General features: G+C 36.4%; 1 protein-coding gene and 1 long non-coding RNA gene across 2 annotated transcripts in view; one reads left to right on the top strand and one right to left on the bottom strand.

The window, feature by feature from the left end:
• The first annotated feature begins 6,210 nt into the window (after positions 1-6,210).
• ADGRA1 (adhesion G protein-coupled receptor A1) overlaps positions 6,211-16,078 on the top strand; it is a 162,741-nt gene continuing 152,873 nt past the window's right edge. The window contains exons 1-2 of the mRNA XM_017726084.1: positions 6,211-6,276; positions 10,064-10,135. Of these exons, the coding sequence (XP_017581573.1) occupies positions 10,104-10,135 (32 nt within the window). The 5' untranslated portion in view covers positions 6,211-6,276; positions 10,064-10,103. The remainder of the gene's footprint in view (positions 6,277-10,063; positions 10,136-16,078) is intronic.
• Positions 6,284-16,078, bottom strand: part of LOC108444677 — a 23,148-nt gene continuing 13,353 nt past the window's right edge. The window contains exons 3-4 of the long non-coding RNA XR_001859307.1: positions 7,587-7,705; positions 6,284-6,535 (exon numbers count right to left, since the gene is read on the bottom strand). This is a non-coding gene — a long non-coding RNA (uncharacterized LOC108444677). The remainder of the gene's footprint in view (positions 6,536-7,586; positions 7,706-16,078) is intronic.

Raw genomic sequence — 16,078 nt, 5'->3', positions numbered from 1 at the left:
CAGAGGCTGGAATTAAGCTCTGAACTGATTTTTTTTTTTTTTTTCCTTCTTCCCCCAACAATTAGCCTTTTTCCAGGAGGAGTGGAACACATGTCAAGAAACATAACCCATGCTGAACTGCCTTCTAGGCATGAATACAGAGAGACGTCCCAGTAGGTGTAGAATTTAAGGAAGCCTCTGGCTCTTTGCAGCTACCCGAGGTTTCTGTGCTCCTCATGTCTCTCCATAGGTATGGATAGACACAAGCTCTGCCATTGTAATCAACATAATGCCAGATCTGTCACTGTACACCAAGGCATTGTTGGCAGCAGAGGGGCGTTTTCTGCTGGCACTGCAGAGCTGTGGACACTGAAACCCACTTTATCTGCTCTCAGCATTTATTTCTTCTGACCTTTCAGTCTTGTTTTAGCCCCACACAACTGATCCAAGGGACCCCTCCTTAGGGGCTGGGGGGCACAGCCACTCTGTCTTCAGTCCCCAGGTTACAAGTACCAAGCATCTGCCCCTGTGCCTGCATAGGCAAGACCTAACGTGATCTTACCATATATGTCTGGGTTTGTGGCATGAAAAAGAAAACATATAGGAACAGTTGCATATGTTTTGAATGTTGAATTTTTATTTCTTAAAAACATGCCAAAGTAGAAGAATCTGGAAAGTGTAGATGATTTTTTTTTTTAATTTGGAAATGCATTTAGTTTCGAGCTATCAATAAAAAAATTGAAAAAATGAAAGTAGAGGCAGGTGCCAAACATCTTTGTACCTATATTCTGGTTGGTTGATGCTATATTTAGAGTGAAACTGCATTAATTAATCTTTTAAAATGTTATTTTCTATCATACACAGGTATAAAAATCTATCAACAAATTTGTACTGCAGTCTATCCTGTTTTACCAAGCTGTTTGCTCATTTTTTCTTACTTGACATGCTGCTCCTTCAGTTCAAATACCGAGTCTTACATTCTTGCTCTATGACTATTACTGTGAAAATGAAATAACTTATAATGTTCTATGGGATTCTTTGAGCAAGCAAACCATCATAAAGCATGTCTCTGTTTTGTTTCAGCTGCCATTATTGGTACTTTGTTTTACACTTTGAGGCATGTTCCTAAATAATGAATAACTGCCAAATTACCACAGCACATTTGATGTGAATGAGTCATCAGCCTTAAATGAAAAACCAAAATGTGATGACCTTTCTGTTGTTCTGCATGTCATTATTGCCATCAAGTGATGGGTCTGAAACCTCCCATTGTTCATTAGCACCTTGAATGGACAGCAGTTATTTTTTTGTCGAGTCCTTAGGGTCTGTTGTTTCAGGGAATCCAACCAGTAATGGCTTGAATTAAAAAGGGGAAATTAAAGGAGAATGCATCATCAACATGCTAAGCAAACAAAAGACCTATAGCCTCTGTGTCTGGAAAGGCAGACCATTATTGGACAATTATTGTTCATGTTTGTGTGCATGTTTATGTTTATTATCTGATGTTTCTAACTGAAAAGAGTTTTGTTTTTATCTCTTGGAACGAAACTGAGATGTAACCATAACTTTTCTGATTCTGGAAAGTATGTTAAATATCCACTCTCACCATTTAAAAAAAATAAATAAAGAGCTCTGGAGTTCCATGGGAGCACCTTAGTTAATTTAGTTACTGATGATGGTACTAGGTAATCATTATTACTTAACCTGCCTCTTTCATGATATTTGTTTGATCCACAATGCATTTACCAACAACGGAGATGAAAATAAGTTTTTTATTATATTCATGCTACCAAAGTACAGCAAGTTACTGGCTCCTGTACAGATGGGTACATTTGAAATATCTTCAAAACACATTTTGCCAGTATCACTTTAATTCTTGGTTCCTGTATCCAGGAGTGCCAACCCTGACAGTCGCTGTCATGATGGCAGAATAGGTGCTAACTGTTGTCTTTCTTCACTGGCTGTGCCTCTTTCCTACTGCAGTGACCATAATCTTTTTGTGAAAGATCTGGAGTCTGCATTCATTTCTTGGGCAAAGGTGACATTTAGTTTAGCTGTAATATTTCACATGAGAAAGAAGTCTAAGATGTGACCTTATTTTTTTTTTTTTTTTTTGCTGTTGTTGTTTCATAGTATGCAAAATGTGGAAAGTCAGTCATATTTCATTGGTATTTGGCATCTGCTCAACAACTGATTGCTCTTCTCAGAGCTTTTTTGGAAAGTTTGCAGCACCATAATGACAGCTTTCTAAACACAGATGTCCTCTTGGTACAACCCATAATTTTTTATGAAAGATGTATCGATGTCAGGAATTTGAACAAAGTACTGGAATTAGCTGAATATTCTTGTTATGAATATGTATTCAAAATATCTACAGTACATATATTGTAAGTTGGAGGAAGAATATGCAATGTCTGAAGGCAAAGATGCTGGTACAAAATGTCAGAATATAGTTTAAAATAAATTGATTCTTTTGTTAATGGACTGTCTATACTTTAGTGATTTTTTTCCCCACTATGTTCTGTACTGTGTAAATACATACTGTGACCTTGAAGCATCAAGAATCTCAAGAATACATTTAGATAATTGGGGGTTTGGCCATGGAAGATGTCTAATAGCTGAGAGGCCTGGAGTAGTTATTAAATGTTCTTGTGAAGTCCCATTAGTAGCCTGTTCCTCTTGTTTCATTTACCTCTTAGCTAAGCCATCAGGAAGTGAATACTTCAGACACAGATTTCCCCTCTTCAAGTCAGCTATTTTTCTTAAGGTTTCTCTTAAATGTTTTCAGTAAGTAAAAGTCAGTTGAAAGCTTAATGTGTAAGATGATAAACTTCCATCAGCTTGTGGTTCTTAGTAAAGGAATCCTTGATTTTTTTTACCTGTGGGCCCATTATTTGCAAATACCTACAAATAAGAAGACAGTGCTTAATGGCTATTGTATGTAATTTACATAAGTTCAGACTTGCAGGTGAAAAGGAAAGTCTCCTCTGTAACCATTTGAGATTGTTTTTTAATAATAACACAGTTCATTCTCTATTGTTCTTCTACCTGTTTAGGTCGAGTTAAGATCAGAGTACCGTGCAGCCAGTTTATCTAACAACTCTAATGAAATTAGGGGAAATATATTTCAATAAATATTGTCCCATTTTCATTTTGTGCAGCTCTGCAGCCTGGATATAAGTGCTGCAGTTTTTATGACTATAGCTAACTTCATGTAGCTTCCCTCTATCTGTACTTGTACAGGCACTTGGTTTTGATTTATTTTCAGGTCACGCCACGAGATCTGTACTCCCACACCACTAATGACACGTCATTCAGATTCAGAACAGATACTTTAAAGTGAGAATGCTGCATCAGAAATGATGGAAAACCATAACTGTTAGTTAGGAAATGCTTTCTTTTTGGGCTTCAACTGGGTCATGCTGTGGTCATTCAATATCATGATACTGGGGTTGTTCCCCTTCTCTCATGCTTCTGGTTGATGATAAAATCACTTGTCTGGTATATGTGCATGTGTGTGGCCCAGCCTGGGCTGCTGTTTGGCTTGTCTTGGATCATGACCTTTTGCCAAACCTCAGCAGTAGCTCTTGAGGAAAAAATGTAAACATACAACCAAATTTACTCTGGTTTCCTTATTTAGTTCAGTGTAAGTTAATTCTAATTGCTATAAGGCTTCAATATGAGAAACTTTTTCCTAAATCAGAAAATGGGAAAAGCTAATTTAATATTTTAGTTACAGGAATTTAGTAAAAAATACAAGTGGGTGGGAAGCAAACGGATTCTCCTAATGTAGAAGTAAGAGTTTTTAAGTGTTTAACAGTTGTGATAATTTTATTTATTAATTTTAATCACATTAAAAGATGTGTTCAAGGATGACAAGGAAGAAAACACCTATTTTGTTAGGCCAGAATTATATGGAAACATTATGGAATATTAATTACTAAGAAAGTGCCAGAATTGTGGCCAGTGTAATCATCTACAATTTTCTGAGAATATCCTTACTAAAATGACCTACCTAATTTAAGTGTAATTTCCAAAGTAAGGAGAACAGATGTCTTGTTTGTGACAGTGTAAGTGATGGACACTTTCCATGTCATGGTCTACCTTCTACTAACATTAAATGACCTTTTTACTTCCTGTAGATGATACCTTAGGATTATGCTGGTTTTTCCTATGTGGTTACAAGTTATGGGGAAACAGGGAAGAGTTTCCATAAACTAGAAGATTTCAGTAAATGGAAGGCCTTTTGTCTACCTGGTTATTTTGACTGGCATTAAAACTCATGTGTCAACAGTTTGCCATTTATCCTGACTATTCTATATTTGTTCTGAGCTGTTAACCACTGTTGGCTACAAGAGCTGATCACTTTGCCTGATTGCAACTTGCAGAACATTTAGACGAGTTGTCAGTTAACACAGAATGTGTGTAATTGATATAAAGATTAATTACTAAAACTGTCAGTTAACCCTGCCTAAAATGTGCATATTTGCATATGAACTATGCGTCTTAAGTTGTTTACAAATGTGCCCCAGTGTAAAGCTTGAGCTAAGTTTTTCCTTTGTTTGTTTGTCTTACAAGTTTTAAGAATACAGCTGTTCCCCCAATGAAAACAGTATCCTTCCAGTCTTTTTCATATGGACTCACTTCTGCTAGTTTAACTTCCTTCTACCTGAGTAGTTACATAGTTAACATAGTGTACAAGCAAAAGGGGTAGACACAAATGTTTAGTATTGAATATTTGAATATTAAAAAAAAATGAGGCTTTGACTCACCCACAAAGCAAAAACCCTAAATCATCAAAGGAATAAACGCTCATGTAGATTAACTTTTGCCAAACAAAAGAATTGTCCTTGCAAGTTGACTCTGGAGAAGAGGGTGCAGAAGTTTTGTTTATACAGTTTTATTTGTGAGAAGGTACGGAAAATTCACAGTTAAAGAAATGGTCACAACTTCTTGAGGAAATTAAGACAAAGAAAGATAAATCTACTTCTTAAAGACTTTTAGAGTTGCATGTGGCAAGCTGAAAGCTAAACTTGACTGTTAAAGGGTCCTAACTCAGAACTTAGTTAGGGACAAATCACTCATTGACGTCATTGCTATAATGAAATGGGTGTGAGACACAAATTTTTGGAACTGTATTCAAGAGATCTGCAAAAATGACTAGAAAAGTACAGAAATATTTATTTATGATTTTGACTTGGAAAATAAAATATATCCTACTGTGAAATAAACATTTGGGATATAATCTTGCCCTGTTCAGGCCGATCACAGGTAGTGGACTCAAGTTTTCAGCTAGTGTGCACTTTATCTGCAGTAAAATAAAAAGTCTTAAATAAGATTATTCCTGTGGCTGTTGATCCATCTGTACTTCAGCAGAGCTGAGCAGTGTATGTGCTGTGATTCTTGGAAGTGGCCAGCCCGAGAAACAGCACCGAAACTAGTGAGCACCAGTTGCTCCCCATGAATTGCAAATTGTCAGAAGATGAATACTGCCTGCAAGAATTTGCAGCATTTGTCTCCTAGGCCTGCTTATCTAGTTGCACTGAAGGCACTTGTTTGGGGTTCACATCACAAAAATCTTTGAGACAGTTCAGTAGTAAATCTGTGGGGACTGAGCTGAGAGCAGTGTCATGGCTCCAAGCGCTGTGTCAAGAGCAGACCAGATTACTAATGCCAGTGAAATATTCTTTATCTTTAAAACAGCCAATCCTCTGGCTTGTCAGCAAGTGCAAAATGAAGCACCGATCTGCCAAATACGAGAAACTGCCTGTATTTCAGAACAGAAACCTGACCTGTCTGTCTCACATGCCAACTGCTTCGCCTACATTAGGTGGAAATGAGAAATTTATTAAGTGTAAAGTGCACAGCACAACGAATAAGCAAGCTAAAAGGCTCTTGCTTTGCTGACTAATTATTTCATTGACTCATTGATTAAAACATTTTTTCCTGGGGCAAGAATGGCTGGTAAGCTTGTTTTGAAAAGTATAAATAGGAGAAGAAGAATTAAAACAAGTGGATTTTTTTAAAGCATCTAATCTTGGAAAAAGATGTTTTTATAAACTGCAGATGATGTAATGTTTTTGATGCTACTATTTAAAAGAAATCCTTAGTTTTAGCTAAGAGAGATAAAGGTTAGAATTGCATTGCATTTCACACTCCTCATGTATAACAGTGGTAAAGTAGGTAAAATGGTAATTAACCGCTCCTCCTATTATGCCTCTCTAGAGATCTGAAGAATAATTTGATCAGCACAATTGAGCCAGGGGCCTTCTATGGACTTTCAGAACTGAAGCGCCTGTAAGTATTAATTCCATTTGAATTATTCTGAAAATTGTGTTTGTATCGACATTTCTTTCCTTGGGCAACTCAAACATGCCACCAAGCAATAATCAAATAAGGGCACTGCCTGTAAAACAGAAAATCACACACTCTGCTTTTTACATTTACCATGCTTTTTCTTCTTCTTTCCCTTCTTTCTTCCATTTCCTTTTCTTTTTTACCTTTCTCCATTTAAAATCATCAGTTTGCTCTCCAATAAGTGTCCTAATAAGTACACCTGCAAAGGTAAAAAACATGCCTAATTAATGACTAAGCAGATGATATAATATCACTGTAGACATTAACCAGAAATAACACTAAGGAGCTTAGATGTGTGGGGACAATGGTTTGTGCTACACTAGGGTTTTTTTGTTACATAAGGTCTACTTTAATTTTATCATAAGTCAGATCTATAAAATACAGTATTAGAAAGGAAACTTTATCATACTGTGAAATTCGTCTACCATTTTCCATACCACCCACCTTGACTCTGCTTGATATCTTTTATTTTCATCATGGTTTTCTAAGGAAACAAGAGCTTACACAGTGTATTCCATGTCCATCATTCTTGCATTCCTCTCTCGGAAAAATGTTCTGGTAATACTTTTGGAAGCACTGGCTGATTTTTAAACTACATTTTACAGGGTAAAAATACCTAAGTTACAAGGATTCTACAGCTGGGCATTTTTCTTTAAACTAACAAGGACTACAGACCCTCCTTAGTTGTACTCAGCCTAAGGAAAAGTGAGATGAACCCTTTTTTAATTATAATTTTCCAAGTGACAGCTTCCAAGTGTCCGTGCACTGACTAACTAGGCCATCAGCACATGCCAGGCATTTTCCTAGCCATCTTGTATGCTGTCTTATGTTTAAAGGGAAAACCTATGAGAAACCAGGGATTATTGTAGTGGGATGGGAAGATTTAGATGAGAAGGGGAAGGAATGCAAATCCACAGAAAAAGAAATTGACGGCTCCTCTGCTTTTCTGCTGTGTGGTTAAATTCCCGAACCGCTGTGTGCCGGGAGCACTGCACCATGTTTCTATCTCTGATAATACTGTAGCTGTGTTTTCTAACACCAGCCCCTCAGGTTTAGTGTGTTTGGGTAGAAAACCAATTACATAATAATGATGAAGTTAGAGTAGCATACACATTTTTAATACAAATAAAAGCTTTAGGGTTGAAGCTTTCTTGCTGGCTCTGTGTACAGGGATGACAGTACACAGTACAATGATAAAAATGAGCGCTAATTGTTGCTTTGGCTGCGCACTCTAATAACACAACTCTGACCTCTTGTGGGAAAACCAGGAAACCTGTGCAAGTCATGGGCTGCACATCCACAGACTGCACAGGTGGAGCCTTTAGGTCAGCCAGGAGAGATGAGTCAAGGGAGAGGAACTCATCAGGCACTGGAAAAGAGAGAAGAAAAGACTCTTCAGCACTGTAGAACTGGCAGTGTTGAGTTTTGTCATGCCAAATCTCACAAAAACCCTGTTGCTGATATGAACAAGGAACGCTGGGCACAATCTGGAGACAGAGAATTGTTTAATTGCTGGACTGCCACATTTGGCACAAATCTGTGTAGTTCCATGGTAAACAAGTAAATATCTTCCCTCCTTCAGTGTGCAACTTGGGAATGAGACAGTAGAGCAAAAGGAATAAATAGTGTAAACTCCTGTTGAATACTGAAGACAGTTATTACTTTAAGACTATACATTCGCATCTTTTTATTTCCTGTGTAAAATAGAAATGACGCTGAGTAAAGCAGAAGATGATGTAATGTGGGCAACTGCAAGAGAAACGGCTATGGCAAGTCAGACAGGCAAGCCACAGGCTGTCAGAATGGTTTCTGAGAATGATTTAGAGAACTGTTATCACTTGTATTTGAATGACAAACTGAATTATTTCAAGGGTATAGCCAAAATTAATGGAAATTGAAAATTTGTGAAGCACTAAAATTATGGCATTAGGTTATTCAACACAGGAGAGTTATTTTCTCTAACATCAACTTTACAAGTCAGCATTAGTAAGTTAAATGTCTTACTCCTGAAAAGGAGCACCAGCTTTGTACATCATGAACTGATTTGTGTTTAATGTAACATGTATTAATCTGGAAAAAAGTGTAGCGAGTTGCCTTTTCTTTTTGCTATTTTTTTTTAGAAAACATGTTTTACAATACAGAGATTTCAGCCACTGCCATATATCTTCTTATAACACTTATTGAAGTAAACTTTGGTAAAAATACTGTTTTGCTCTGTACCACACTTAGAGAAATATGCACTTGTATTGATTAGTATAGACAAAATCTAGTTTTGCTACCCAAATTATGCCCCACGTTGTGATGCAATTCTTCCATACATGTTCAGACTTTGCCTAGACAAAAGCAAAGCATTACCCAACCAAGAATTCCGGGTAGGTTCTTTTTTATGTCTTCTAATATATAGATATATAGATATATAGATGCATATATATATGTATTTGTTTTAAACCTGCATTTTTAGATTTCCTATGTAGCTTTTATTAGGAGAATGTAAAGAATAATGCTGATATGAAATTATTGTACTATATTGTATCCTCACTATTATCTCAGCTGTTCCCTACTTAATATTCTTGACAAGCATTTAAGTAATACTTTCATTCTAATGTGATATTTCATCATATACTTGCACAACAATATATTCTTTGTCTGATAGAAGACAACTTCCTAGTGAACTCCAAAGAGATTGCCTTCATTTTCCAGCTAATTGGATGTGTTCCCATGAAAGCAGTAACTGGATTTGTCAAACTGCAACCTTTAGTCTTCCATTTGATTGCTTTAGTCTTCTCATGTATCAGTAGAAAAATATGGAATCTGCACAATTTAGTAAAGGAATCAGAAAACTATCTCTAATTCTAAAACAAAAAATAAATTCAGATTGATTTTAACTTTTTTTTTTGGCTGCACGATCACTTAAAATCCTTAGATAATTGCAACTATTTAAAAAAAATGTACTTGGTAAGAAGGAAAATTTGGGTCAAGGTTGAAAACCTAATACATAAAAATCAAACTCTAATTCAGAATCTACCAAGGAGCATTATTCATGTTTTTACCACAATATAATTGTTTAAACCTGTCTTTGTCTCCTTCCTGTAAGCATCTTGTACACTGTATTGCATGTATGGCTTATACAGAAAACATTTCTTCACTTTCTGCAGGCAAAAGTTATGGAATATAATGCCTTTTACTGTTTGTGCTCTTGGAAACCACAGTATTGCTCTTAAAAGAGCTTGCCAAGTGCTTATCAAAACTGACCTCACTAGCTCAAAAATTAATTGCCTTCTGGTTTCTGTGGTTTCAGCAAGAAAGGATGCTGTTAATGAGATGAAACATTAGTAAACAGTAAAAAAAATTTCAGTTTTGGCTGAATATTGCATGGAACAAAATGCATAATATTCTTCGTAAGTAAAAAAAACCTCAGGTGCTAATAACTCAGATCAAGAAAATCTGTATATTTGTAATATTATTTTGCTTTTATTGGCTACATATATATAAAATCCCATTTTAATGCAGTTAGAAGTCACAGTATGATTTGTGGAATATTGCTCAATAATGTTAATATAAAAGTTGTTTATTTAATTTGGTTACATTACATTATGGGAAAAGGTTTTATTTCTCATTTGTCTCTGACTCCTTAAGTATTAAAAATTAAGATGCTTTGTGTGATTATATAGGTATGTATATAAATAAGACAGACTCAATGTTTCATGGGATTTTTGGCTTTTTTCAGGGATCTTTCAAATAACAGAATTGGTTGCCTAACACCAGAAATGTTTGTTGGACTTAACAATCTTCACAAACTGTGAGTATAACACCAGTTTTGTTTTAAACAGAAGAAATCTAAACTGTCACATGAGTGACCTGAGTATAGATGGCAAGAAAATTACGTTGTATGAAAGTTTTCAGTTTTCTACTAAAAGGCCCCTCTCCTGAGCCTTCGATTGTGATGAATTGATATTTTAAATACGTTTTCTCTATTTCAATCGTAAAATCTATCAGAACTGCACAGAACTAAATTTCATTTTCACATTAAAAAGAGGCAAAACATGGTGTTTCTGTTTGAATGCATTTCTGTTTGCATGTCTAAGAAACAATTCAAGTAAGTTGGCTGCAAATTTCCTGGCTGGGAAAGAGACAATTCTTACAAAGAATCCTGGTTTAAATGGACATTTGTCTGGGCCCAGGAGGGCTCTGTATCTTCATTCACATCTGTCTTCATTCCTGAATGAGAAATAAATTCCTATACTGCACCATAGTGTGTGACAAATCTCATACTTTATTTTCATCCTCTCCAGCCAGTTACAGCATTTCCTTGGACAAACAGGGAAATCTTTCTAGAAAGATATGCCATGAGGTCAAGATAACACCAGGTAAAAGGCTGAAATTGGCACACTTACTGATCACATTAATGAGAGTAACTATGCCAAGTCTTCTCTGATGAAAAAAAATGGGAACAGACGATGGGAAGAGCCATGAGAGCATGTGATGAACAGGTGCACACTGCCCCTCTTTCTACTCATCTCAGATGATGAGTGCCAAATCAGGCAAGCCCAACTCACCTATTGAGGGTTTCTGTGTCTGCTTTTTTGTGCACAATGAACACGACTGTGACTATAAAGCCACATTGCCTTGGAAGGTAAGTTTAATTCAAAATGGTGAAGTCACGTTATTAAGTGGAGTGTGTTCCTAGATGCTAGGAACAGACTCAATAGAAACTATTCAAATCCATGCTTTCTCAGAAAGATCTGAAAGTTCCATTCGCAAATCTATAAGACCCCCATCTTAAAAGTGAATTAGAAGCTCAATACAGAACATCAGTCATTTGGTGGAAAAGAACAGAAATTCATTCCCAGTGAGTGCACAGCAGTTGGTCTGTGACAGTGTTTGGCTGTACTATCCCTTTTCTCTGAAGCCCAGGAAAGAATGTGGCAGTATAGCTCTGCATCCTTCAGCGATGCCGGAGATGTTGGGAAAAGTCACAGTGTGCAGGCTGACTGCCTGTGGTTACTGGGCTGATCAAACCACACCTTTACCATTTCTTTTTGTACAGATTTGCCGTATCCTTACTCTTTCTGGTAGCCTGAGTACCTGTCCCAGCATTTGCAAATTTTTTCTGAGCTGTGAGGATCAGGGAAAGACTCACCAGTTCCCTCTACACAGTCATTAACACTATTTTCTTGCATCCACTTTTCTTGTGGGTCTAGCTTTCATTTTGAAGTGGGTGTAGATCCATAGGTTCCTGTATTGTTTTCCTTCTGTTTCCCCAGTTTATAGCAGAAATTTGAGTTAGACATTTCCTAAGTGTAGCTCCCAAGTGACAGTCTAGTAACATTTTTTGCTTTGAATAATGTTATTTAATGAAATTACCAGTCCTTTCATCTTTAAGAAGGTTCATCTCTTATTGTTCTCTTAACATTGACCAAATCTTGGTTTTGTTATTACCAGATTTCATGTTCACATTCTCTTAATTCTGTGAGGCAGAGTCATTGTTGAAAGCTCTAAATGCAGTCACTCAGAAGACCATTGCTGCAGAGCATCAGTAATGTCTTATTCCCCTCCCTTCCATCTTGTCCATTATCTTACTCTGTTTTACAGTAAATGCACTTAACACCAGGTTCTTCATGCTTTCGTGGATGTGATGTCCACGCATCAGTGAAAAAAATTATTATTCTGGTAACTGGAGACTTCTTAGTCTGGCCTCTTGGTATTTTATAAGCGAGTTTTGAAAGAAAGAAAAAATGGAAAAAAATTGTTGGCAAATCAGAAATTGGTAAAAAATCAATATCCAGCTGTAGACGGTGTATTATGTAATCATATAAAGAGATCACTAATTCTCTAAACAAGATAAATTATTTCTTGGTTTTCATACACATCTAGCATGATGCTACATAAAGAGGAGAAAATCATTAACATTTATATTTCTGTTTTTGTATGAGTGGAATTAATCTTGCAGGCCCCTAATTGCCTGGGTATTCTTTTGATTTTAGCTAGTTCTGCAGATCAGTAGTCATACTGGAGGTGGTCTTGGGAAATACACTTTCCAGAATTTAGTGTGTGCTTCTCCCATAAATACATATAATCCAAATGACCAACCTGACTGAACAGAAGAGAAAATCATAGTAATGTGATATATTTAGGCTGGTATAATACCTACTCTTTATTAATCTCTTAGGTATATTAGAGTAGTATTGTTGAAGTATCTTTTGCACCATGTCTTAGCATACTTTCCAAATTTTAACTTAAGTTCTTCCTGTCACTTTGTTAAGCTTTTCCTGTTATCATCTCTCTAGTTATTTTATCTTTTAAAAATTTGAAGTATTTTTTTCAAGATTTAAGATTTGGTTGTTAATCCATTTAGTCTATCTTCCATTTTTCTTATTTGGCTTTTAAATTGCCTTCCTACCACTGACCTAATAAATAGATCCATCCTGCATTCTAGTCTGTGTGGCCTAGTGCTTTATTAATTACTTCATTTGTTTTAGTAGTAGTAGCAGTATTTCAAAAGTCTGTCCTTTGGAAATCAGAGGCTTATTAATAGTTTAGTCTACATTTTCCTTTCATCTCACATGAATCAGTTCACGACTGCTATGTCAAAAGCTACAGCTGCCTTGCAGGGATTGTCCTCTTTACCAAACCAAAGTCAAGAGTACCACTGCTCTTGTTGGGTCAGTGATTATTTTGTGAAGAAATACAGCCACAATCGCAGTCAAGAGGAACTGTCCCCTGCCATTCAGAGTATCACATGTTCCTCGATCTCAGAAATCTTGTATAATGTCATAATGCTGATAGCAATTATTTGAACTGGGATCTCAATTTGTCTCTGCTGTAAGAACTGGTCATTGTTAGTGGACTGCAGGCTCATGCTGCCTGGTACTTTTCTAACACTCTGTAGCTTTGTTCCCCTTGGAAGTTCATGAAGAATCATACTTTTTAAACATGTTTAAAAGACAACAGGTCACCTTTCTGTTGCTGCTGATACCTCTGAATTGTGTTTACTTGCCATTTGAGGGGTATGAGAAAGCTGTTCTCTGGGAAGGTTATGGAGAAGCATTTACTTAGCAGAACATCAGTGTTTGTAACAAGGAAAAGATGACAAGTTCTTAAACATGGAACTGGTTTCGTAGCTATTTACTCAAGGAGCAATATAAAGATCCAACGTATATGTTGATTTATGGAGTTGTTGATTCGGTAATTAGAGCTCTCCCGTGTTATGTTAGCAGAGATGAAGTGCAGAAGCATCTCTGCAGGCTGTTATCAAAACCAGTAGGGAGAGCCGTGAGTCCACTGGAAGGAGCAAAGGACATAAATCTTTTCATGTGCCTTCTGTGAAATAAAAATATGGGATTTTCTTGTACTGCTTACAAGCACAAATACCAGGTGAAACAAAATAACACAGTGTGTTTCACTCAATCTTGTAAATCTAATTCAATTTGAAAAAAGATGGAGTTAGAGCTGAAAAATCAGCTCTGGGCCCAAACTGACACAGTGTGGTTTGGCCCAGTGATGTGATGCGTAAATCTAAACTGAGTAGGGTAAAGGTATGTTCAAATACTTCACTAAAAGGATGAGGGCTGCCTGGGCTTTCAGGGGTAATGCAGACACTCTTCAGAGGGCTTGGTGGTTTTGTGCTGTCTATTTTAGAACAGGACAAGCTACGGAATTCTTGAATTAAGAAAAAAATGAATTAAAAGTATCATCTTGTATTGTTTTTTTAAACATGCAGATGTACAGAAACCACAAAAAATTGTAAGTTCTCTTGACAATGTAGAGAAGACTTTTACTCCATTGCAGTCAGGGCATGTATGTCAGGGAACAGAAATTGAATTCAAAGTTACTAATGAAACCTAAAATTTCATACAGCCTCTGAAATTACTGCAGCCAGTGACTTGTGATTATGTCCCTTGAGATTGATTTAATTTTTACACCTTTTTGGATTTGATGGTTTTTTACTCTGTCAAATGATTTCAAAATGCTTTCATGTCATATGAGAGATGCAGCTGGCAGTGCCTCTCTATGAGAGTAGATTTATTACGTCTTCTAAGATACTATTTTACCTCTTTTGACTTATATATTACCTTTTGGCTGTGTTTATGCTGTGATGAGGTGCATGTATTCTAACTAGGAGTGACATAATTGAATGCAACAAATCTTCCAAATCTCCTTTGGACCCAATGTTTCAGTGCTTTGTTCCAGAATTATGTATGCAAATATATTTCTGCTAGGTAATAGAGCTGCTATCTACATTAATTCTGTTTATATTTAGTCTAAATATTAAGAGCTGTGAATACTGGGACGGTGCCCCTGTGCTGATGTACCAGACTACATTTATTTAGTCCCTCATAATTCAGCTTTTCAGGTTTCAAAACGTTGCGGCCTGAAATCTGTTCTAAGAAGCAGCTACTGCTGGGTCTTCCCTTTGGAAGTTCAAACCCGAACTTTATCATTGCTTCCAATTGTTTGATTAAACTGTATCTGATTTACTCTTCATCCTGCCTCTGAATCATCAGCAGCAGTTAGCTTTGTGTTAATATTCTACTGCAAATTCTTGTGTGACTTTCTTGATGTCACTGCACCAACTGATCATTTTGTATGGTGCCAGAAATCAAATAAAAATACACTAACACAATTCAAACAGACCCCATTTCAGCAACATTTCAGCAAATAAGAAAATACTCAATGTAACCTGCCCTCTCTGTATTTGTTGTCGTTTTTTTAAGCCTCTTATCCCACTTTTTTTTTTTGCACAGATCAACCTGCATTCAAATTTGCTTTTTAATGCTGCTCTTAAGAGGGAAGCATTCTTCATATTCATATACTTCTGCTTCTATCTATATTCTGCCTCAAATGATACTTTGACACACGTAACTCTTTTTGACTGTTTTGTGGCATTTGTCATTTATGTTAAAACTTTTGGCAAAAATGCTTTATTAATTTCTCTAAAAGCACAAGTATTGGTATATGAAAAAACTGTGTGTAGGACTTTATAAGTAAGACTGAAATGTTTTACCTCTGATAAAACTGGAAGCCCAGCCTTCTGTTAATGGAGTGAGTTAATGGCATAGTAAGTGCTATCAGCTTTGGAGTGCATTAATTTGTTACGTTTCAAATGTTTGCAAACTAAGTGTTACAGATGTTTTTAGAACAGATGTCCTTTTAAATCAAGCTAAAGTGGGCTTTTAGGATATCTGAAATGGAGGAATTTCACAACACTATACATTTGAAAATATTATAATATATTATGTAAATTATGTGCACTAAAGAACCAGGTATTTACAGAGTGCTGCATCAGCTCAGAAATACATGAGTTGAGTGATTTGAGAAGATTTCTGAAATTTTTGTTAAAGAACAATCTATTTCCACTGTTAGATATCCAAATATTGTAATTATGTTTCTTGGACATAGAAATGTGTTGCTTTTTGACTTACACAGCCCTGTGAAGATGATCCTAGTCTGCTAATTATGAGTAGTGATATGGAAACTTCAAACCAGGTCATTGCCAGAAGAATATGAGAAGTTGAGTAGCTGGCCTTCTGCTGATGTCACTGTCAGGAACTCAATTATTCCAGCACTTGGTAAAAAGGAATGCTATAGGAATTCTACAATCTTCTGTAAATGGAGTGCAAGTCAGGAATGTTTAGGTTAGCGCAGTGTAGGTCAGTTCTGGCTAGATATCTTGGTGAATTTGATAGGACATAAAAGCTCATGGGTGCAGTACCCACCAAATGGGCACCTCTGGCAGGTGCTT

Source organism: Corvus brachyrhynchos, unplaced genomic scaffold (assembly GCF_000691975.1).
Source record: "Corvus brachyrhynchos isolate BGI_N302 unplaced genomic scaffold, ASM69197v1 scaffold61, whole genome shotgun sequence".
NCBI lineage: Eukaryota > Metazoa > Chordata > Aves > Passeriformes > Corvidae > Corvus > Corvus brachyrhynchos.
Note: the sequence above shows the minus strand (reverse complement) of the source record. Positions and strands in the feature narration are given on the sequence as shown.